Below are 23,081 nucleotides of genomic sequence, written 5' to 3'. Positions count from 1 at the left end.
CAGTGGCCTAACAAGCTACGCAACTCATCTTCCAATTTCAGATTCGCTAGGCCCCAAGAATAAGCCACTAGATTGATAGCTTCAGTTGCATTCCTAGTGAAGAAGATCTCCTTAGCATCTCCAACATTGGTAAAGGACGCAACTTTCTTCCTTGCCCGCTCATACTCATCAGTTGCTTTTGCACTACATTTATAAACGGTTTCAAATCAGATAGACATCGTTTTCATTCACGTTTCATACCAAAGTCTAAATAATCTACCTCAAAGAGTGTATGCCACGATGCACATTTTAGTTGTAAGCCTCATAATAATTCAGCAAAGTCGTGATGCATGTTATTAAAAGTCTGGATCTTTAATAGCGTTTTATAAAAGCTATAAAAAGTATGCATTTTGATAGCATTTTGGAAAAGTTATAAAAAAAACTTTTTAATAGCGTCTTCTATTTATGTGATTTATGATGGCACATTTTTAAAGCTAGGAAAACGTTTCACAGCAAGTTTAAAAAGTTGTTGATTGATAGCTTCAGAACCATCCCTTCCATCATCCTCTGTGGTTCCCAAAACTTAGAGAATCGAAAAAGCTTTGGATGAATGGATTTGGTATCGATGACGCTACTATTCATTCCATTTCATACTGTTCCGTATAAATACATCTTTTTTTCTTTTTTTATTTTTTTATTTTCAAATACAATGTGTGAACTAAAATATGTACAAAATATCGATCTCTAGACAAGTAACTAGCATAGATAAATAGTTGGTTGATATTGATATACGGTATAGGATCTATTACATCTAGACTATGATATTTTATTTTATTGTTATTTTTATTAATTTTAGAAATTTTGTAATTTAAATAATTCTCCTTTTTTTTCTTTACATAAAAATATATTTTCATGTGTTTTCTTTTATAGAATTTGAACTATGGTTGTGATTGTTTACTTCTAAATTTTAATTTTTAGGATGTAACGTAAATTCAAATAGAGGAAGGACTTTTTCTTCTTTTCATATATCTTTAAACGAAAAAAAAAATACTAGGTACAATTCTATTACATTTATTTTGGAAAATATCCATAAATATAAAAAACTACTAAAATATTCATGGTTCGTATAATAAAGCTCATAAAGTTATCAATTTTTAAAATATTCTAGGTTTTCTCTTACGTCTTTCTTCTTCTCTTCGCTTTGAATTTTTTCTATGGTCTTTCCTCCACGATTTCTTTCCACGTATTTCTTCTTTTCCTCTTTCTTTTTTATGTCGTTTAAATTAGATTTGGGTAACCAAATCTAATTTCTTTCTATCTTCTTTCTTCTTTTTCTCTTTTTTTTTTCCGCTGCGATTTCTGTCCACTACAAGAAAAAAGGTCTATGATAGCTCGCTCAAAACGCCATCATTGACATTTTATAGCATTTTACCAAAAGTCGTGACGCATGTTATTAAAAGTCTGGATCTTTAATAGCGTTTTATAAAAGCTATAAAAAGTATGCATTTTGATAGCATTTTGGAAAAGTTATAAAAACAACTTTTTAATGGCGTATTCTTCTATTATGTGATTTGTAATTGCGCTTTTTTAAAGCTATGAAAACGTTTCACAGCAAGTTTAAAAAGTTGTTGATTGTTTATAGTAGCATTTTTTTAACAAATATAAACGTCTAGTCATACCTTTAAATAAAAACTATAATAATGTAGTATTTTCACATATTTTATCTATAATATACTTTTTCAAATATCAATATTCAATTCCCAACATCAACATATAATATTCATGCCAGTTATGTGAATGAAATCTATTTAAAAGGCTATTGTTTATATCTCATACATTGTTAGCTAATAAAATGTCAAATAACAAAAAATGATCCTTATAATCCAGAAAGAGTCTGTATCATCAAAATGTTATTTTCATAAAAGATTCGTATCGTCCTACGCAAAATGCTATTTGTGTGATTAGATATATATTCTCACAAAAGATAGTCACTAATATCATTCAACCCAACACAATCATTAACTGACCATCTGTTGGTTACAAAATTTATTCAAATTTATTAGAATATATAAATCAAGTTATTCGGGAGCTTCTTGGCACCATTCATCAATAATGGGATTAAAGTCATACTGTGGCTCTGCCCAATCTATCCAATCAACAATCGCCTTTGCATTCTTCAAGTCCTACAAATAGTCATCATATGCAGATCAATCAGACAGAAGGCTCAACGAATATCTCGATCTAACGTCTTAAAGTCTACCAAACATGCTAACTGAAAACTAATGAACACATTAACAGAGATGGTTATAGAATAAAACCAGATAGCATCTGAAATAGATCAAGTAAAACCTTAGACAGAGGAAGATTGATCTTAACAGCATCAGTCACAGTAAACTCTCCATTTAAAGTTTTTGAAGCATCGGCAACATATGATCCACCAATGAAAGATGCCTAGATAGAGATTAAAAAGAAATTAGAACTTGTCGATGAATATGTAAAAATATAGGCATCTAGTAATACAATTAAAGTCTTGATTCACGACTTACAAACTCTCTAATATCTTCATCAGTAAAATCAGACAATGGTTCATTCAAAGGAACAACAGAAACTTCATCCTCGCCTGCTAATAACAAGGATTAGAAAGGCCAGAGGGCAACTGAAAATATCTGGGAGGAAATCAAACCAATAATGATTATTTTAGAAACTGCAAATATCACATAAAAAAACAATATATAATACAACGACAGAATATTGCATAGTCACAGCTTGATCATTAACTATGACGAAATTTTAGATGCTGCCTTTTACGCAGAATCAATTCTTGCAGGAAATAGAAATCTTGACTGCTTTATAGTAGGAAAGGTCAGTAAGGTTAAGCACAACACCACTGACATTTCAATCCCAGATTTTTCTTTTAAATTAGTCTGTGATGCAAAAGTGAAATGTAGCAGATTACTGAATGGTCGGTTAACGTTATTTGTATTATTAATGGCTGGCTATGTAAATATCAGGAATTTCTAAAACTAGAAAGATGTCACTTGTATATGGTATACCATATTATTAGACTTCCTATGAAAGCTTCTGCAATTCTCCATTTCTTTGCTTCAGCTGGTTTAGACATCATAAAGATTAATGCAGCCTATGCAGGTTCCAATTTCGATTTACAAACATGTTGTGACACCTATATCCTGATTAATATGCTCGTCTGAACTCTAAAAAACAGAAAATATATAGCATCCTGAATCAATGACGAAAATATATACATGGTCTTGTAACTTTATACTAGAGAACTGGAACTTTCATAGCATAGACAACAATACAATTTTCAATTTCATTTACTACACAGACCAAATTCTCCTTTAGTTTCAAGCATAAAACTGAACGAGGCCTATCAAGCGGATTTGGTATGAAAATCCCATTCAGCTGCAAAAGGCATTAATAACATGATCAAAACCTTACGGTTGCAGATATACGTAAAGTTTGAGAAAAAAAACAAAAAACAAGCAATTGACATAGAATTCTAGTTCAAGAAACACAAATTTACTTAAAAGAAGTTTGAAACTCAATGACCTTGGATGAACTTGACTTCAAATACAAACTTGGATTCCACAACCTAAACAAAAATACAAAAAATAGTACAAACCTTGAATTAAGTGGAACCTTGATCTTTTTTCCATCTTGTTGAGCACCCATGATCGATGAATCAAGCTCCACAGAACCATTACTCACATGCAAAAACTACAAAGCCCATATCAGAAAACTTCAAAACAAAATTAAGTTACACGTGAGGTCTATTTGAATTATGATGAGTAGGCTAACAAGTACTGTGAAGAGTATACAATCAAGAGTTGGTGAGGTTTTGAAGCCAAAATGGGAGAAGTTACAGCAAATTAACTTTGTATAAGAACCTTCATGTCATGTTAAACAAAATCAAGTGATCATTGTCATCCCGCGGGGAAAAAGAAAAAAAAAACACAAAAGATGAAGAAGAAGAATAAGAAGTTCCACTCGTGCATTAGCTCACCTCATCAAACAACCCTTCATATGTCAACTGAGAACACATGGGAGTGACCATGTCCACCTGCAAAGCAGAAATGTCCAATTCTAAACAACAGGGGCAGTTGAATAGAATGGGCAAATAAGTTATTCATGTTTTGAAATAAATATAACTTTCATATCGCTGTCAATAGATTTCCAAAAGTAATTGAAAAATTATAGCATATACAAATCAAACCACGTTACATAATGACATTCACAGCAGAGATTGCAGGAACTGCGTGTGCAAGATTTTTGGCGGTCAAGCAGGAAGGTTCGGTGAGTGAATATTTGCAAAAGTTTGAAGAACTATCGGCGCCCCTACCAGAGATTGCAGGAGATGTTTTGGAGGGAACATTTACCAACGGTCTGGACCCAATAATTAGAAAAGAGGTATTCTCCATGAGGGTCGTGGGCCTTGAAGATCTGATGGAGGCGGCCCAACTCGCGGAAGAAAAGATTGAAGTGGCAAGGGGTGGCCCACACCCGTACCCGAAGGAGGCCACGAAAACAAACCCAAAACTAAGCCAAAAAAATTACGAAAGCCCGACCACGAAGATGGTGACCTTGCGGAGAAAGTTTTCCTCCATCCGTCAAATTCAAACGCATTTCTACCTAATACCGTGGGAGGGGGAGGCCGACGCGAACATCCCTTTTGACGGTGGACCGACTCTAAACTACAGGCGAGGAAGGAGAAAGGTTTATGCTATCGGTGTGACGAACCGTTCAGCAAAGGCCACCGCTGCAAGAACAAGGAGCTCCGACTGTGTGTGGTAGCCGACGACCTTGACGACGTAGAGATGGGAGAGATGGAAATCGAAGAAGGAATGGTTTAGGTCAGTCCCGTCGTCGAGCTGACTCTGAACTCAGTGGTTGGTCTCACGGCTCCGGGTACGTTTAAGATTAAAGGAAAAGTGGAAGAACGGAAAGTCGTGGTGATGATCGATTGCGGGGACACACATAATTTCATCTCCCTAAAGCTGGTGGAGTTAAAAATCCCAACAACAGAGACGACCAATTATGGAGTCATCATGTGATCCGGCAAGGCAGTCCAAGGAAAAGGGACGTGCACGGGTGTTATCGTGGGGCTTCCCGGGTTAACAGTAGTGGATGATATTTTGCCGATGGAATTGGGAAACTTAGATATGGTTCTCGGAATGCAGTGGTTGCTTGCAAGGAGCGATGACAGTGGATTGGAAAGATTTAGCAATGACGTTCACCGTCGAGGGTACTAAAGTAACACTGAAGGGGGGCTCGTCGTTGACAAGAATGGAAGTGTCCCTGAAGATGTTGATGAAGCAATGGCAGCCCGAGGATCGGGGATTCCTCGTGGATTTCAGGTCCATGGGTGTATCGAGGGCGGACCGACAATTAACGGTTAGTGAAGCAATTGAAGAGCTGCGACCGAAATTTGAACAGCTTGAGCGGAAATTTTCAGATGTATTCAATATGCCCTCAGAATTACCCCCAATGAGACAAGTTGACCACCGCATACAACTGAAGGAAGGTACAGAACACATTAATGTACGGCCATACCGTTACCCGCATGTTCAGAAGAACGAACTTGAGAAATTAGTGAATGAGATGCTAGACGCGGGAATTATTCGGCCAAGTGTCAGTCCATTTTCCAGTCCTGTGATCCTAGTGAAAAAAAAAAGACGGAGGTTGGCGATTTTGCGTGGATTATAGGGCGTTGAATAGAGCGACAGTACCCGATAAGTTCCCAATTCCCATGATTGACGAGCTGCTAGATGAGCTGCACGGGGCAAGTATTTTTTCCAAAATAAATCTGAGGTCGGGGGTACCATCACATCCGAGTTCGGGGGAGGATGTAAAGAAAACGACTTTTAGAACGCACGAAGGGCATTACGAATTTCTGGTCATGCCGTTTGGGCTTACAAACGCACCGGCGACATTCCAAGCCCTCATGTACCAGGTTTTTCGACCTTATTTACGTAAGTTTATACTGGTGTTTTTTGATGATATCCTTGTGTATAGTAAGGATGCAGAATCTCACTTGGAGCACCTCACGGTGGTGTTTAGCCTACTAAGGGAGCATAGCCTTTTTGCCAACCGCAAGAAGTGCCATTTCGAGAAGGAACGCATCGAGTATTTGGGGCATTGGGTATCTGAAAAGGGGGTTGAAGCAGACCAAGAAAAAATCAGAATAATGCTGGAATGGCCGGTTCCGAAAAACGTGTGGGAGCTTAGAGGATTTCTGGGGCTGACCGGATATTATCGCCGATTTGTGGCAAACTATGGAGCCATAGCCACACCCCTCACACGCTCGACAAAGAAGAATAACTTCCGTTGGTCAGCGGAGGCCACGGTGGCATTCGAGAATCTGAAAAAAGCCACGGTTACACTGCCTGTCTTGGCCCTACCGAATTTCCAGCAACCATTTGAGATAGAAACCGACGCTTCCGGGTTTGGGTTGGGAGCGGTATTATCACAAAACAAATGACCGATTGCTTATTTCAGCCAAAAATTGTCAGAAGCGGCGAGAGAGAAGTCAGTCTACGAGAGAGAGCTGATGGTCATTGTGTTAGCAGTAGAAAAATGGCGACATTATTTGTTGGGGCATCGTTTCGTGGTGTACACCGATCAGAAGGCCTTGAGACACATCTTGGAACAGAGGGAGGTGATACCGGAGATCCACAAATGGTTGATGAAACTAATGGGTTTTGTTTTTCAGATCTTTTACCGAGCGGGACCAGAAAACAAGGCGGCTGATGCGTTATCCCGCATCCCGATTGAGACTCAGCTGAACATTATTACAGTCCATTCCATACTTGATGTCGCTGTGGTGGAAAAGGAGGTCCAAGCGGATGACAAGCTCAAGGACATATTTGAGAAACTATTAGTGGACCCCGGGTGTATGCCACGGTATTCAGTCCGACAAGGCCGGCTGTTTTATAAGGGCTGATTAGTCCTCCCGAAGACGTCCAGTTTATTACAAACCATTTTACACACCTTCCATGATTCTGTGGTTGGGGGGCACTCCGGGCAACTACGTACCTACAAAAGAATAGTTGCTGAATTATATTGGGAGGGAATGAAAAACGACATCAAGTTGTACGTGGATCGATGTCATGTGTGTCAACAGAAGAAAACCCAAGCCTTATCGCCTGCCAGCCTGCTGCAGCCCCTACCCATTCCTAACCGAATTTGGGAAGATATATCGATGGATTTTGTGGAAGGCCTCCCACAATCTAGGAAGTTTGACTCGGTGTTAGTAGTGGTGGATCGCTTGAGTAAACACACACACTTCATCGAGTTGAGTCATCCATTCTCTGCCAAATAGTGGCTGTGGAATTCATCAAGGAGGTAGTGCGCCTCCATGGATATCCCCGTTCAATAGTATCCGATCGTCACCAACTGTTTTTTAGCCACTTTTGGAAGGAATTATTTCGCTTACAGGGGACCCAGTTGAAAAGAAGTACGGCGTATCATCCCCAAACCGACGGACAAATGGAAGTAGTTAACAAGTGCCTTGAACTATATTTACGATGTTTGTGTCAAGAGCGACCCAAAACATGGAGTGAAAAGCTAGCGTGGACCGAATATTGGTATAACACCAACTATCACGCATCGATCAAAACGACCCCCTACGCGGTGGTTTATGGACAGCCCCCACCCCCCATTTGTTCCTACGGTCAGGTGAGCACAACACCGAATGATTCGGTCGAATACCAGTTACAGAACAAGGATGAAACACTAGCAGTTTTGAAGCAACATTTACAACAAGCCCAGGAACAAATGAAGAAGTTTTTCGATGTGCACCGAAGGGAAGTAGTTTTTGACATTGGAGATTGGGTATATTTGAAATTACAACCCTATAGGCAGCAATCGGTAGCTAAGAGGCGCTGCGATAAGCTATGTCCTAAATACTTCGGACCTTATATGGTGTTGGGAAGAGTCGGCGAGGTAGCCTACTTGTTGGATCTCCCGGAGAATGCAAAAATACACCCAGTTTTCCATGTTTCGCAATTAAAAAGGGCAGTAGGTGATAAACACCGTATCCAACCGGACATATCTGCGCTTAATGATCAGATGGAGCTAGTTTTGGTGCCCGACCAGGTGACACAACTCCGCTGGAATGATGCCGAAAGGGACTGGGAGTACTTGGTTCATTGGAAAGATCAACCGAGTCATGAAGCCACATGGGAATCCTATGCAACGCTCGTGAACCAATTCCCCGATTTCCACCTTGAGGACAAGGTGACTCTTCTCTTAGGGGGTATTGCTAGGCCTCCAATTACCCAAGTTTATCATAGAAAGAGGAAGAAGGGTAAGAGAACATTGGAATGTTTGGAATGTTTTGAACGGACAACCTTGTTCATTTGGGAGAGAACAGTCCTCTCATCTTGCTGTAATCATTTTGTGAGAACCTTTTGTAATGATTGACTATTCCTATATAAATATATAAGTTCCATATTGCCTCATATTGTTATAGAGTGTTGTGTGATAAGTCGTTCTTGTGCTGTGTTAGCTGTTAGCTTTGTGTTTGCTGGTATAATTGTAACAGGATTCTCGGGCCCTAACATTGGTATCAGAGCGAGTCGACAATCTGGGAGGTGGAAGAAGATGATGCAAAAGATGATAGAGGATCGTTTAACCGCTTCAGAAGCAGAGATCGAGGCAATTAAACAAAAGGACCAAAGACTGCCACTTCTAAAGAAAAATTTAGAGAAGGTGCATGCCATGTTATCGGCGATTTACGAGGACCGCCAGAGACAGCTGGGAGGTTTGAAAATGACTGGGATAAGCACCGGAAAGAGGAAGCTCAGGAATGAAGACACGGCCGAAGAGGAGGGGGAAGAAGGGGAGACGTCCTTGAGCGTGGAAACAGGGGCATGACAGGATAGGATCAAGTTCAAGAAATTAGAAATGCCCGTTTTTAACGGGGAGGATCCGGATGGATGGTTCTACAGGGCGGAACACTACTTCCAAATGCATCTCTTGAATGAAAGGGAAAAGCTGAAGATCGCCGTGCTTAGCTTGGAAGGGAAGGGATTGAGTTGGTTTAGATGGACAGAAAACCGCAAACGGTTAAGATCCTGGAAGGAGTTGAAAGAAAGGATGTATAATCGATTTCAGAGTAGAGAACATGGACGGCGTGTGCAAGATTTTTGGCGGTCAAGCAGGAAGGTTCGGTGAGTGAATATCTGCAAAAGTTTGAAGAACTATCGGCGCCCCTACCGGAGATTGCAGAAGATGTTTTCGAGGGAACATTTACCAACGGTCTGGACCCAATAATTAGAAAAGAGGTATTCTCCATGAGGGTCGTGTGTCAAGGGCATAATTGTCCAAGGTTTTATTTACCGATGGCCGTATGCCCGAATACCACCAAATCACTTTATCTTTATGTCTTGAAAGTAGTTTAGGTTAATTCTTTCGTTTAGGTGTCGCCGAGTCATAGTATGACATTTCGGCTTTTTCATATGCAAGTCTGCCAAGGCCAAAATTCTCAATATGTACTATAGGGGGTACATGACTAGTCCGACCCCTGCCCAAGCCTTGTTGCACTCTTTGCAAGTTAAGCTATTTTCTTTGTAATTGACAGTCTTCAATGCTTTCTTTATGATGTTTTCAACTATTTAATTTCTCTCTCCCGTTTTATAAAAACATTTTCTTAAGAACGAGGAGGGAGGCTACATCATACCGCGAGTTTGTCCGCGGATTCCGAATTTCGAACGGCTGACTTGTTGATCGAGCTAAACAAGTGCAGCACAATCGTGTTGAAAAGTTACGATTGTGACAAGTGGTATCAGAGCCAAATTGGCTAATTGACGATAAGACCGAAACATGTCATCGTCGAACCCACCGGGCAAAGCCCAGAAAGACCGACTAGTAGAGCTAGAAGAGCAGATGCTCTACCTAGTCGAAGTTCCCGACTCCATCCGTTACTAGGAGTCTCGTCTCGATGAAATTTCCGAGAAAACTAATACGATCGATGTGGTAGCTGGCCGTGTCGAAGGGTTGCCGATACAAGAGTTGACACCCTAGAAGAAAACACAAACGCCAGAAGAACTGTTAACTACGAACATGGGGACAGTTCATTAGGCTTCGCTGCCCACATGCAAGAACGTGTCAGCGAGCTAGATAGCTCTCAAAAGACACTATTAGAGATGATAAACGACATGTCGGAGGATTTTAGAGTCACCCTCGATGTCGTTAGGAATGAAATCGCAGACGTGAACGCGAGGCTGAATCTCACGATGCGAGCAATGGCAAACCAAGCTCCAGCTGGAGGAGCAATTCCGGTTAGCAGAGTAAAGATCCCGGAACCAAAGCCCTTCTGTGGGGCAAGAGATGCAAAGGCTTTAGAGAATTATATTTTCGACCTTGAACAGTACTTCAAGGCTACAAACACCGTCACCGAGGAAGCCAAAGTGACATTGGCAACGATGCATCTGTCTGAAGATGCCAAGTTGTGGTGGAGGTCCCGATACGTGGACATACAGGAAGGGCGTTGCACAATAGATACTTGGGATGCCCTGAAGAGAGAACTTCGCTCGCAATTCTTCCCCGAGAATGTGGAAATCCTTGCTCGGCGAAAGTTGCGCGATCTAAGACACACTGGCGAGATTCGGGAGTAAGTGAAACAGTTCGCGGGGTTGATGCTAGACATCCACGATATGTCAGAGAAAGACAAAGTTTTCTGTTTTGTCGAAGGGCTGAAACCGTGGGCAAGGGCCAAGTTGTATGAACAAAGGGTCCAAGACCTCACGTCAGCGTATGCAGCAGCCCAACGATTGTTCGATCTGACAAGTGACTCTCAAGATGTGAGACGTCGCCAAAGTTCCTCACCTGGAAGGAACAGGAATAGTCGTTCGAGTTCTCCCAAAGCTGTAGGGGGAGACGAATGTTCAGGTAAAAACCGCAGATCTCACCAGTCAAACACAGGGAACACATGGCAAAGGTCGAATAATCAAAGCCCACCCAAGCACCGCCTGAGTTGTTTCATATGTGGTAGGCCACATATGGCAAAAGAATGCCCAAATAAAGTCGACTTTCATGCGTTTCAGGCCTCATTAATCGCGGATTCAGATGATAAGCCAAATCAAGCTGAGGATGAAGCGGGTCTGATAGATGGAGGTGAAAGAACTCGAATAGGGGCCATAAAATATCTGTGGTCTCTCCAGAAAAAGTCAGGGGAGAGAAACGTACCCACGAAAGGGGGCTTATTATATGTTAACACCTGGATCAATCAAAAGCAGACGAAAAACACTATGATTGATTTCGGTGCAACCCATAACTTCATAACAGAGGTAGAGGCCAGACGTTTAAGACTCCGTTGGGAGAAGGACTCAGAAAGAATGAAGGTCGTGAATTCCATTGCCCTACCCGTCTTCGGGTTAGTGAAACAAACGACGATAAAGTTGGGAGGATGGAAGGGCCGTGTAGACTTTGTGGTTGTAAAGATGGATGACTTCGATGTAGTGCTAGAAATGGAGTTCCTCCTTGAACATCAAGTCATACCAATGCCCTCAGCCAGATGTCTAGTGATCACTGGATCCTTTCCCACGATAGTGCAAGCAGAGATTCGTCAGCCCAACGGGTTTAAAATGATATCGACCATGCAACTAGTCGAGAGTCGCGCCCAAGAGAAACCACCATCTGTGGAGATCCCGCTTGGGGCATTGGGGAAAAGGGGGGAGATAATCCCGAAAGACACTCTATGTATCCCAGAGAAGTGCCATGATGTGCTGCCAAATAGTTGGCCTAAATCCGTGTCGATGCGAAAGACGATCGACCAGGGAAGAGAATTGTTGCCAGAGGCAAAAGCGCCTGTGAAGAATGCTTATCGCATGGCACCGCCGGAGTTAACCAAACTTCGGAAACCATCAGAGATGTTGTTGAATACAGGGTGTAATATACCTGTACAAGCTCCGTACGGAGCCCACGTCCTTTCTCTAAAGAAGAAGGACAAAAGCCCACAACAGTGTATTGACTGCCGTATCCAGAGTAAGCTCACAGTTCGGCGTAAACGTCCACTCTCCATGCTCACGAGGCGGGTGGACCGCTCACGTGGAGTGAAGCATCTCCCAAAGTCAGACGACCGACCGAGGCACTGTCGAGTAAGAACAACGAAGGCAAAGGGACTCGAGAAAAATTGTGTCACTAGGCATGAAGCATACAAGTTCCCCGTAGTGCCGCTGAGTCTTACCGATGCCAAGGGAGGAGAGTGTTACTCTGTGCAGAGCCAGATAAACGTGCCGGATCAGGTGGGGGAGCGTCACCAAAGTGGGTTGTTGAGAGAAGAAGACACTCAGTGGAGTGAGAACCTCGAGTGTCACGCCGCCTTCAATGGTTCAAAGCAAGCCATGATCGAGGGGCCAAGTCTTGGGGTCGTCGATGCGACCAAGACTCCTGAAGCTGAAGCCGAGCAATTCCGCTGTGTGCTCGGAGAATACCTGCATCATTGTGTTGATGGCAGACAAAAGAATTGGGTTCAACTGCTGAAGGTAGCCCAATTCGGTCATAGTGCTCAGACAGACTCGCAGATCAAGAGAAGTCCGTTTGAGATTAAAGGTAAGAGGCATTCTGTATTGCCGCCCCTCGCTGATGGCCCTTATGTAGGGGACCGCCCTCAAGTCCACTGAGTTGGAGAGGAATGTGACCAGATGGCCGACATCGCTCGAGTGTGCCTAGAAGAAGCTTCAAGGCCTATGGAGGAGAGGGGAGATCAAAAGCGATGCCCTCTCGAGTTCGAGTGGATGACCAAGCTTCCAATTGACCGTGCAACAACGCCGTATGATTATCTGTCAACCTGGATCTAGAGGAAGACAGAGAAGTCAAGGAAGTCCTTGCTGACAGAGTAAGGACTGGTAGAAGGCCCACGAGGGAGACACATAAATTCCTGTTGAAGCGGAAGAAGCCTCTCGTGGAGGTAACAAGAGAGGACATGTCGAAGACCTTGAAACGTGGATGCAGAAGACCAAAGAGCTCCAGCTTCGCCGGTTGACGAGGACGTCAACCGTTTAAGTAGGGGAGAATGTCAAGGGCATAATTGTCCAAGGTATTATTTACCAATGGTCGTATGCCCGAATACCCCCAAACCACTTTATCTTTGTCTTGAAAGTAGTTTAGGTTAATTCTTTCGTTCAGGTGTCGTCGAGTCACAGTGTGACATTTCGGCTTTTTCATATGCAAGCCTGCCAAGGCCAAAATTCTTAATATGTACTATAGGGGTACATGACTAGTTCGACCCCCGCCCAAGCCTTGTCGCACTCTTTGCAAATTAAGCTATTTTCTTTGTAATTGACAGTCTTCAATGCTTTCTTTATGACGTTTTCAACTATTTAATTTCTCTCTCCCGTTTTATAAAAACATTTTCTCAAGAATGAGGAGGGAGACTGCATCATACCGCGAGTTTGTCCGCGGATTCCGAATTTCGAACGGCTGACTTGTTGATCGAGCTAAACAAGTGCTGTATAATTGTGTTGAAAAGTTACGATTGTGACACCATGGGCCTTGAAGATCTGATGGAGGCGGCCCAACTCGCTGAAGAAAAGATTGAAGTGGCAAGGGGTGGCCCACACCCGTACCCGAAGGAGGCCGCGAAAACAAACCCAAAACTAAGCCCAAAAAATTACAAAAGCCCGACCACGAAGATGGTGACCTTGGCGGAGAAAATTTCCCCCATCCGTCAAATTCAAACGCATTTCTACCTAATACAGGGGGAGGGGGAGGCCGACGCGAACATCCGTTTCGACGGTGGACAGACTCTGAACTACAGACGAGGAAGGATAAGGGTTTATGCTATCGGTGTGACGAACCGTTCAGCAAAGGCCACCGTTGCAAGAACAAGGAGCTCCGAATGTGTGTGGTAGCCGACGACCTTGACGACGCAGAGATACGAGAGATGGAAATCGAAGAAGGAATGGTGGAGGTCAGTCTCGTTGTCAAGCTGTCTCTGAACTCAGTGGTTGGTCTCACGGCTCCGGGTACGTTTAAGATTAAAGGAAAAGTGGAAGAGCGAAAAGTCGTGGTGATGATCGATTGCGGGGACACACATAATTTCATCTCCCTAAAGCTGGTGGAGGAGTTAAAAATCCCAACAACAGAGACGACCAATTATGGAGTCATCATGTGATCCGGCAAGGCAGTCCAAGGAAAAGGGATGTGCACGGGTGTTATCGTGGGGCTTCCCGGGTTAATAGTAAAGGATGATTTTTTGCCGTTGGAATTGGGAAACTTAGATATGGTTCTCGGAATGCAGTGGTTGCTTGCAAGGAGCGATGACAGTGGATTGGAAAGATTTAGCAATGACATTCACCGTCGGGGGTACTAAAGTAGTACTGAAGGGGGACCCGTCGTTGACAAGAATGGAAGTGTCCCTGAAGATGTTGATGAAGCAATGGCAGCCCGAGTGTCGGGGATTCCTCGTGGATGTCAGGTCCATGGGTGTATCGAGGGCGGACCGACAACTAACGGTTACTGAAGCGGTTGAAGAGCTGCAACCGAAATTTGAACAGCTTGAGCGGAAATTTGCAGATGTATTCAATATGCCCTCAGAATTACCCCCAATGAGACCAGTTGACCACCGCATACAACTGAAGGAGGGTACAAAACACATTAATGTACGGCCATACCGTTACCCGCATGTTCAGAAGAACGAACTTGAGAAATTAGTGAATGAGATGCTCGACACGGGATTTATTCGGCCAAGTGTCAGTCCATTTTCCAGTCCTGTGATCCTAGTGAAAAAGAAAGACAGAGGTTGGCGGTTTTGCGTGGATTATAAGGCGTTGAATAGAGCGACAGTACCTGATAAGTTCCCAATTCCCATGATTGACGAGCTGCTAGATGAGCTGCACGAGGCAAGTATTTTTTCCAAAATCGATCTGAGGTCGGGGTACCATCACATCCGAAGAACGTGCGGGAGCTTAGAGAATTTCTGGGGCTGACGGAATATTATCGTCGATTTGTGGCAAACTATGGAGCCATAGCCACACCCCTCAAACGCTTGACAAAGAAGAATAACTTCCGTTGGTCAGCGGAGGCCACGCTGGCATTCGAGAATCTGAAAAAGGCCATGGTTACACTGCCTATCTTGGCCTACCGAATTTCCAGCAACCATTTGAGATAGAAACCGACGCTTTCGGGTTTGGGTTGGGAGCGGTGTTATCACAAAACAAATGACCGATTGCTTATTTCAGCCAAAAATTTTCAGAAGCGGGGAGATTGAAGTAAGTCTACGAGAGAGAGCTAATGGCCATTGTGTTAGCAGTGGAAAAATGGTGATATTATTTGTTGGGGCATCGTTTCGTGGTGTACACCGATCAGAAGGCCTTGAGACACATCTTGGAACAGAGGGAGTTGATACCGGGGATCCACAAATGGTTGATGAAACTAATGGGTTTTGATTTTGAGATCTTTTACCGAGCGGGACCAGAAAACAAGGCGGCTGATGCGTTATCCCGCATCCCGATTGAGACTCAGCTGAACATTATTACGGTCCCTTCCATACTTGATGTCGCTGTGGTGGAAAAGGAGGTCCAAGCGGATGACAAGCTCAAGGACATATTTGAGAAACTATTAGTGGACCCCGGGTGTGTGCCACGGTATTCAGTCCGACAAGGCCGACTGTTTTATAAGGGCAGATTAGTCCTCGAGAAGACGTCCAGTTTATTACAAACCATTTTACACACCTTCCATGATTCTGTGGTTGGGGGGCACTCGAGGCAACTACGTACCTACAAAAGAATAGTTGCTGAATTATATTGGGAGGGAATGAAAAACGACATCAAGTTGTACGTGGATCGATGTCATGTGTGTCAACAGAAGAAAACCCAAGCCTTATCGCCTGCCAGCCTGCTGCAGCCCCTACCCATTCCTAACCGAATTTGGGAAGATATATCGATGGATTTTGTGGAAGGCCTCCCACAATCCAGGAAGTTTGACTCGGTGTTAGTAGTGGTGGATCGCTTGAGTAAACACACACACTTCATCGAGTTGAATCATCCATTCTCTGCCAAAATAGTGGCTGATGGAATTCATCAAGGACGTAGTGCGCCTCCATGGATATCCCCGTTCAATAGTATCCGATCGTGACCAACTATTTTTTAGCCACTTTTGGAAGGAATTATTTCGCTTACAGGGGACCCAGTTGAAAAGAAGTACGGCGTATCATCCCCAAACCGACGGACAAATGGAAGTAGTTAACAAGTGCCTTGAACTATATTTACGATGTTTGTGTCAAGAGCGACCCAAAACATGGAGTGAAAAGCTAGCGTGGACCGAATATTGGTATAACACCAACTATCACGCATCGATCAAAACGACCCCCTACGCGGTGGTTTATGGACAGCCCCCACCCCCCATTTGTTCCTACGGTCAGGTGAGCACAACACCGAATGATTCGGTCGAATACCAGTTACAGAACAAGGATGAAACACTAGCAGTTTTGAAGCAACATTTACAACAAGCCCAGGAACAAATGAAGAAGTTTTTCGATGTGCACCGAAGGGAAGTAGTTTTTGACATTGGAGATTGGGTATATTTGAAATTACAACCCTATAGGCAGCAATCGGTAGCTAAGAGGCGCTGCGATAAGCTATCTCCTAAATACTTCGGACCTTATATGGTGTTGGGAAGAGTCGGCGAGGTAGCCTACTTGTTGGATCTCCCGGAGAATGCAAAAATACACCCAATTTTCCATGTTTCGCAATTAAAAAGGGCAGTAGGTGATAAACACCGTATCCAACCGGACATATCTGCGCTTAATGATCAGATGGAGCTAGTTTTGGTGCTCGACCAGGTGACACAACTTCGCTGGAATGATGCCGAAAGGGACTGGGAGTACTTGGTTCATTGGAAAGATCAACCGAGTCATGAAGCCACATGGGAATCCTATGCAACGCTCGTGAACCAATTCACCGATTTCCACCTTGAGGACAAGGTGGCTCTTCTCCATAGGGGTATTGCTAGGCCTCCAACTACTCAAGTTTATCATAGAAAGAGGAAGAAGGGTAAGAAAGGCATTTTAGCATAGACAAAATGGTAGTTGGAATGGCCAATGGTCCCAAGGGCACGTGGCATCGGTAAAAGGAGTTTATATATAGGGGAGCGTTTAGCTAGGGTTAGGCATTGGAATGTTTGGAATGTTTTGAATGGACAACCTTGTTCATTTGGGAGAGAACAACCCTCTCATCTGGCTGTAATCATTTTGTGAGAACCTTTTCTAATGAATGACTATTCCTATATAAATATATAAGTTCCATATTGCCTCATATTGTTATAGAATGCTGTGTGATAAGTTGTTCTTGTGTTGTGTTAGCTGTTAGCTGTTAGCTTTGTGTATGCTGGTATTATTGTAACAGGATTCTCGGGCCGTAACACCTTCATATTTCAACTGAGAACACATGGGAGTGACCACGTCCACCTGCAAAGCAGAAATATCCAATTCTAAACAACAGGGGCAGTTGAATAGAATGGGCAAATAAATTATTCATGTTTTGAAATAAATATAACTTTCATATCCCCATCAATAGATTACCAAAAGTAATTGAAAAATTATAGCATATACAAATCAAACCACGTTACATAATGACATTCACAGCGGAATATGATGGAGTTCAATGAAACTTTACCTCCCTAAATATAAGAATGAGTGTATTTATCTCTGGCACAACCATCTGAAATAAAATGAATATATCAATCCTTGCACAAATTCTTTAAAGGAAATTGAAAAGAGAGAGAACGGGTGCCTTCAAGTTCAACATTTACATCATTTGAGTTAATAGGTTCCTCTGTTTGCAAATGATTTAGAATGTCAGCAACACGTACTGATGCTCTCCCTTTGGCCCTCACATTTGGTATTGCGCCAAAGGTAAACTAACATACACAGCCAAATAATTATCTCATGATTACACATTTATTCAGGAATATAAAAGAGTGAACATAGCATTTTGCAGTACCAGATGTGTACTTATAATACCAAGCGATTAGGTAGAGGGCTCTGCAATGGCTCCAAAAGCTGACAGCTCCAAAAGAAAACTAACATTCCAACTAACCATTCTCCTTAGAAAATAAACAAGGTAATGAAACTATTAGATTAAAAGTTGTCTGTTGGAACTTGTTACACTATTAACTGAACATGAATGTTGAACCATGAGTTAGAGATAAGATAAAAGAGACTAACCGATCCATGCCATTCAGCACGATGCACTGTACCAAATGAGCCTGAAAGAACGAAAAATATTATGGTGAAGACCAAAACTAAATAGTTATCAAATAAGACCTAATAGATTTGAATTTAACAACCTTCACAGTATACTTAGGATCCACTCTGGCTTTGTGCTGGAAATTTGGTTTATAATATACTCATTTTGCAAGTCACATATTGTGTTTATGACATTTTGTATCTTCCCTCCTTTTCTCTTACAATATTTTAACTGAATCAATCTTGAGTGTAGTGTAATCCATCTAAAAAAAGATGAAAAGGTTAATACAAGCACAAGAGTGGCGGTTAACGTACATGGCTTGCAAGGATATAAAGGAAGATATTGAATGCAGCTTTAGCCTTGACACTTTCTCGGAGAATGCTAGAAGGCCATCTAACTTTCTTTAAGAATGAGTAGATTTCGAAAGACCCTTGGCAAATATTGAACAATGACAGTATATTTCAATGACCTCACTGCATATATAAATCAATTTCCTCTTAAGCTTGGAATGAGAACTAAAACCACCACCTGCACACGAGTATTTTTCACATGCATCAGAATAATACCATCAAGTTTAATTTGAGTACAATACCAATGTACTTTCTCTCTTTCAAATGCCATGAAGTTGGCTAAAAAGTTTCATCATGTGTGCACCCTTCTAACATTAATGATTGACATAATTAACTCTTACCTGATCAATAGGATCTGTCAATTCGAAAAATGCATTGGCCAGCTCACGACAACTAATGAAAAATTCAAATTTTTCTGTGAACCCTGCATGCTTAGTAATGCACAGGAAATGAAAATTTTAACCCCTCCCAAGTAAGAAAAAAGGAAAGATAGAAAAGACATTCAAACAGCTGTTGGTGTAAAGATTTGAGATCTCCATCATGGTCATCCTCCAATAATTTCCCAAAGAGGAGAATAATTGAATATTTTAGGATGAAAAACAAAATTGATAATGACCCCGAGCTTATTTCTTTGGAATTCTTGTAGATTACTAAAGGAATTAGACAATATGGCTTTGTGTTTTAACATCAGGAGTGGATATCTTGTTGTAGCACAAACTTAACTTATGACCCGTATGCTCTGTAAATTATGCTTTTATGTTTCTGATTGAATAATTAGTTGTTTTTGTGTGTGTACTCTCACATATATATTTTAAATGGTGATTATCTTTCTTGTCCTACAAATGAATCCTTGGTTACAAATGGAATGGACAAAGTTGAAAATGAGATTGATAGAATCTAAGCCAGCAGAGGCTGAAGTTTCATACCTGGGGGAGTGAAAGAACCGAAAGAACGTCAACTGTGAAGTAAGATAAAAAGAATCTCCAAGCTCTTGAGATAAGAGAAATCGAAGTTGTCCAGGTCCATACCTCGGGCAATGCTTCAGCATGCTGACCAAGCCGTTAGAGACAAAAAAATTTCGTAAAATTCTTCACAGATTGAAAAGCAATAAAGAAGATAAACCTAGCGGAACCAGTTAACCTCTATTTTCTTTCTTCTTTTCATATTCTTCTACTTATTGAACGTTCTACCTTCAGAAATCTTCTATCCCTTCTCTTATGTACAACTAAAAGAGACAGAGAGAAATTCCTCTCTTTTGAATGCCTGAAACAAAAGAGGAAATTTTTTAATAGTTCTGATATTTGTACGACTGTAAGGCGGAAAGTAACTCAAGTTAAGTCCTTTGAATTCTAAGATAGAGCACCTGTGTGGTAAATGGAAAATTAGCGTGGAAGAATCTCTTATACAAGAAGATTTCACTTTGGGTATGGACATTTGGGTTTTAGATCTAACAGGAAGAATTGTTGATAATCAACCAAGAAACACTCGAGAAGTTTTTGCAATAAACCCAACATGGAACCAATCAAGAACAACCTCAAGATTTTCAACAATGGCACGAAAACAAACAACAAAAACTATTAAGAAAGCAAGAATCACTTCAGTGTATCCCAGAATTTCCACCAAGAATTAAAAAACCTACAAGATTACCTCAGATGATTAGAAACAGAGAAGAAGACCTTTGTATAGATTCGGATTCTTCTAAGAAAGAGGAATTAATTGTTAAATCCTCATCCCAACATTCCTCCAAGATTTCAGCCCCTAACTTTGTTTCACACTCATTCAACATTACAGAAACATGAATCAAGAAAGTTTCCAAGATTCAAAAGAAGAACCTCACTCAAACAAAAGAGAAATGCAATTTCATTAAAATTTTCAGATAAAAAAGACAGTTGTTTCTATATATAATCTCAAAATCAGCAGACTTTAATTTTTTTCCATAACAATCCACAAGAATTGAATGCAAAAAGAACCAAGATTGAATCTTATATTTGTATCTCTACTAAACCAACATTAAATTAAGGACTATATAAAACTTAAATTTCATGAAGTATTCCAAACCTCTTAATATTACCTGTCAAGATCGCCATTAATCAAAAGTTTCATAAATGGGAGCCATGGAATCTCTCGTCCATTTCTCAATGAATCCAGTGCTCCTCTTGTTATGGTTCTTCTATTCCATGTTACCTCACCTCCTTTTCCAGCCTACATCTTTTAGAAATCAACTCGATCGTGCAATTGGAACCACCAAAATTGGAATTCAATTGAGTCAGTTCATTCTTCAAAATTTGAAAGCGAAACTACGTGAATTTAGACTCATATATTCACATATATATGTATGTGTACTATTTTTTCTTGCTTGTTAACGTTTTCTTTTGTTATGACTTCATGTTTCAAAACTTGAAAATTTGAAATAACGTTCAAACTAAGAAAGAAAACTCCACAACACAAGCCAACAGAAGTGATCAATCACAGTTTTGTTCAAATAGAGCTCACAATACCCTCCCATGCAAATTTGTCAATCAATGTTCAATTGGAAACACGAAAGAAAAATAAAAGCTTCCCAATATCTCAATCATGAAGGCTCTTTAGTTGACAAATAAGTCAAATGTGATGTAGGGATTTCAAGCATTGAGAGAAAAAGAGTTATTCAATGGTTTCAGAATCAAACAAGCAAAAATGAAAATATATTGTGATAACTATAGCATCATATATATTCAAGAATCACCAATTTCACAACATAATAAAACACATAGATATTATGTATCGCTTCATTAGAGAAGAGATTGAGAAAACGAAAACCTACTTGACCTATACGTGTTCGAATACTAAATGAGCTCAACGCATTATACTTAACCCAACCGGTTGAACTCTAAGGGATAGGCAGGAATGGTCTTGGTTAGGCCAAAAATGAAGAATTGCCCACACAAACTCAGATACTGAGAGAGCTCAACGCATTTTACTTGACCTAATCGGCTGGGCTCTAAAGGCTAGGCAGGTTTGGTTTTAGTTAGGACAAAAGTGAAGAGTTCGCCACACAAGCGCTGATACTGATGGACCTCAATGCATTTTACTTGACCTAATCGGTTGGGCTCTAAGTGCTAGGCAAATTTAGTTTTGGTTAGGCAAAAAGTGACGAGTTCCCCACACAAGCTCTGATACTGAGGGAGCTCAACGCATTCTACTTGACCTCACCGGCTGGGCTATAAGGGTTGGGCAGGTCTGGTTTTAGTTCGGCCAAAAGTGAAGAGTTCCCCACACAAGCTCTGATACTGAGGGAGCTCAACGCATTCTACTTGACCTAACCGGCCGGGCTATAAGGGCTTGGCAGGTCTGGTTTTGGTTAGGCCAAAAGTGAAGAGTTCCCCACACAAGCTCTGATACTGAGGGAGCTCAACGCATTCTACTTGACCTAACCGGCTGGGCTATAAGGGCTTGGCAGGTCTGGTTTTGGTTAGGCCAAAAGTGAAGAGTTCCCCACACAAGCTCTGATACTGAGGGAGCTCAACGCATTCTACTTGACCTAACCGGCTGGGATATAAGGTTTAGGCAGGTATGGTTTTGGTTAGGCCAAAAGTGAAGAGTTCCCCACACAAGCTCTGATACTGAGGGAGCTCAACGCATTCTACTTGACCTAACCGGCTGGGATATAAGGTTTAGGCAGGTCCGGTTTTAGTTCGGCCAAAAGTGAAGAGTTCCCCACACAAGCTCTGATACTGAGGGAGCTCAACGCATTCTACTTGACCTAACCGGCTGGGATATAAGGTTTAGGCAGGTATGGTTTTGGTTAGGCCAAAAGTGAAGAGTTCCCCACACAAGCTCTGATACTGAGGGAGCTCAACGCATTCTACTTGACCTAACCGGCTGGGATATAAGGTTTAGGCAGGTCCGGTTTTAGTTCGGCCAAAAGTGAAGAGTTCCCCACACAAGCTCTGATACTGAGGGAGCTCAACGCATTCTACTTGACCTAACCGGCTGGGATATAAGGGCTAGGCAGGTCTGGTCTTGGTTAGGCCAAAAGTGAAGAGTTCCCCACACAAGCTCTGATACTGAGGGAGCTCAACGCATTCTACTTGACCTAACCGGCTGGGCTATAAGGGCTTGGCAGGTCTGGTTTTGGTTAGGCCAAAAGTGAAGAGTTCCCCACACAAGCTCTGATACTGAGGGAGCTCAACGCATTCTACTTGACCTAACCGGCTGGGCTATAAGGGCTTGGCAGGTCTGGTTTTGGTTAGGCCAAAAGTGAAGAGTTCCCCACACAAGCTCTGATACTGAGGGAGCTCAACGCATTCTACTTGACCTAACCGGCCGGGATATAAGGGCTAGGCAGGTTTGGTTTTGGTTAGGCCAAAAGTGAAGAGTTCCCCACACAAGCTCTGATACTGAGGGAGCTCAACGCATTCTACTTGACCTAACCGGCTGGGCTAAAAGGGCTTGGCAGGTCTGGTTTTGGTTAGGCCAAAAGTGAAGAGTTCCCCACACAAGCTCTGATACTGAGGGAGCTCAACGCATTCTACTTGACCTAACCGGCCGGGATATAAGGGCT

At 41.9% G+C, this 23,081-nt stretch overlaps 3 protein-coding genes and 1 long non-coding RNA gene across 10 annotated transcripts in view; 2 read left to right on the top strand and 2 right to left on the bottom strand.

The window, feature by feature from the left end:
• The window catches only part of LOC127149491 (uncharacterized), a 38,899-nt gene that overhangs the window by 13,267 nt on the left and 2,551 nt on the right, over positions 1-23,081 (bottom strand). The gene's annotated exons all lie outside the window — the stretch shown is intronic.
• Positions 1-23,081, top strand: part of LOC127149495 (uncharacterized) — a 33,451-nt gene that overhangs the window by 9,935 nt on the left and 435 nt on the right. The gene's annotated exons all lie outside the window — the stretch shown is intronic.
• Positions 1,972-18,815, bottom strand: LOC103504209 (vacuolar protein-sorting-associated protein 33 homolog). Of its 2 annotated transcripts, none has more exons than XM_051085215.1 (10): positions 18,503-18,815; positions 18,167-18,207; positions 17,963-18,045; positions 17,752-17,859; positions 17,616-17,660; positions 4,004-4,060; positions 3,623-3,717; positions 2,526-2,645; positions 2,329-2,430; positions 1,972-2,162 (listed from the first exon to the last, which is right to left on the bottom strand). In XM_051085215.1, exons 2-8 carry the CDS (start codon positions 18,177-18,179, stop codon positions 2,603-2,605), a joined length of 444 nt encoding a protein of 147 aa, XP_050941172.1. In that variant the 5' UTR covers positions 18,180-18,207; positions 18,503-18,815; the 3' UTR covers positions 1,972-2,162; positions 2,329-2,430; positions 2,526-2,602. The 2 variants fall into 2 exon arrangements, with proteins under 2 accessions (XP_050941172.1, XP_050941173.1); XM_051085216.1 differs by lacking the exon at positions 18,503-18,815 and adding an exon at positions 18,289-18,428.
• LOC127149490 (uncharacterized) lies at positions 7,864-17,284 on the top strand. The gene is made up of 2 exons (XM_051085217.1): positions 7,864-8,235; positions 16,925-17,284. The coding sequence occupies exons 1-2, from the start codon at positions 7,918-7,920 to the stop codon at positions 17,015-17,017; spliced, it is 411 nt and encodes a 136-aa protein (XP_050941174.1). The 5' UTR covers positions 7,864-7,917; the 3' UTR covers positions 17,018-17,284.

The sequence above is a fragment of the Cucumis melo genome, chromosome 5 (assembly GCF_025177605.1).
Source record: "Cucumis melo cultivar AY chromosome 5, USDA_Cmelo_AY_1.0, whole genome shotgun sequence".
Lineage (NCBI taxonomy): Eukaryota > Viridiplantae > Streptophyta > Magnoliopsida > Cucurbitales > Cucurbitaceae > Cucumis > Cucumis melo.
Note: the sequence above shows the minus strand (reverse complement) of the source record. Positions and strands in the feature narration are given on the sequence as shown.

Bases quoted from the DNA above. Each gene is read 5' to 3' on its own strand.
- LOC127149490 (XM_051085217.1), top strand. From the start codon at position 7,918: ATGGTGTTGGGAAGAGTCGGCGAGGTAGCCTACTTGTTGGATCTCCCG. The intron at 8,236-16,924 runs GTGACTCTTCTC...CTTGAGGACAAG, and splicing joins ATTTCCACCTTGAGGACAAG to GTGGCTCTTCTCCATAGGGG.
- LOC103504209 (XM_051085215.1), bottom strand. The intron at 3,718-4,003 runs GTGAGCTAATGC...TGGGCTTTGTAG, and splicing joins ATGAAGGGTTGTTTGATGAG to TTTTTGCATGTGAGTAATGG. The intron at 2,646-3,622 runs GTTTGTACTATT...ATTTCCTCCCAG, and splicing joins AAGGTTCCACTTAATTCAAG to ATATTTTCAGTTGCCCTCTG.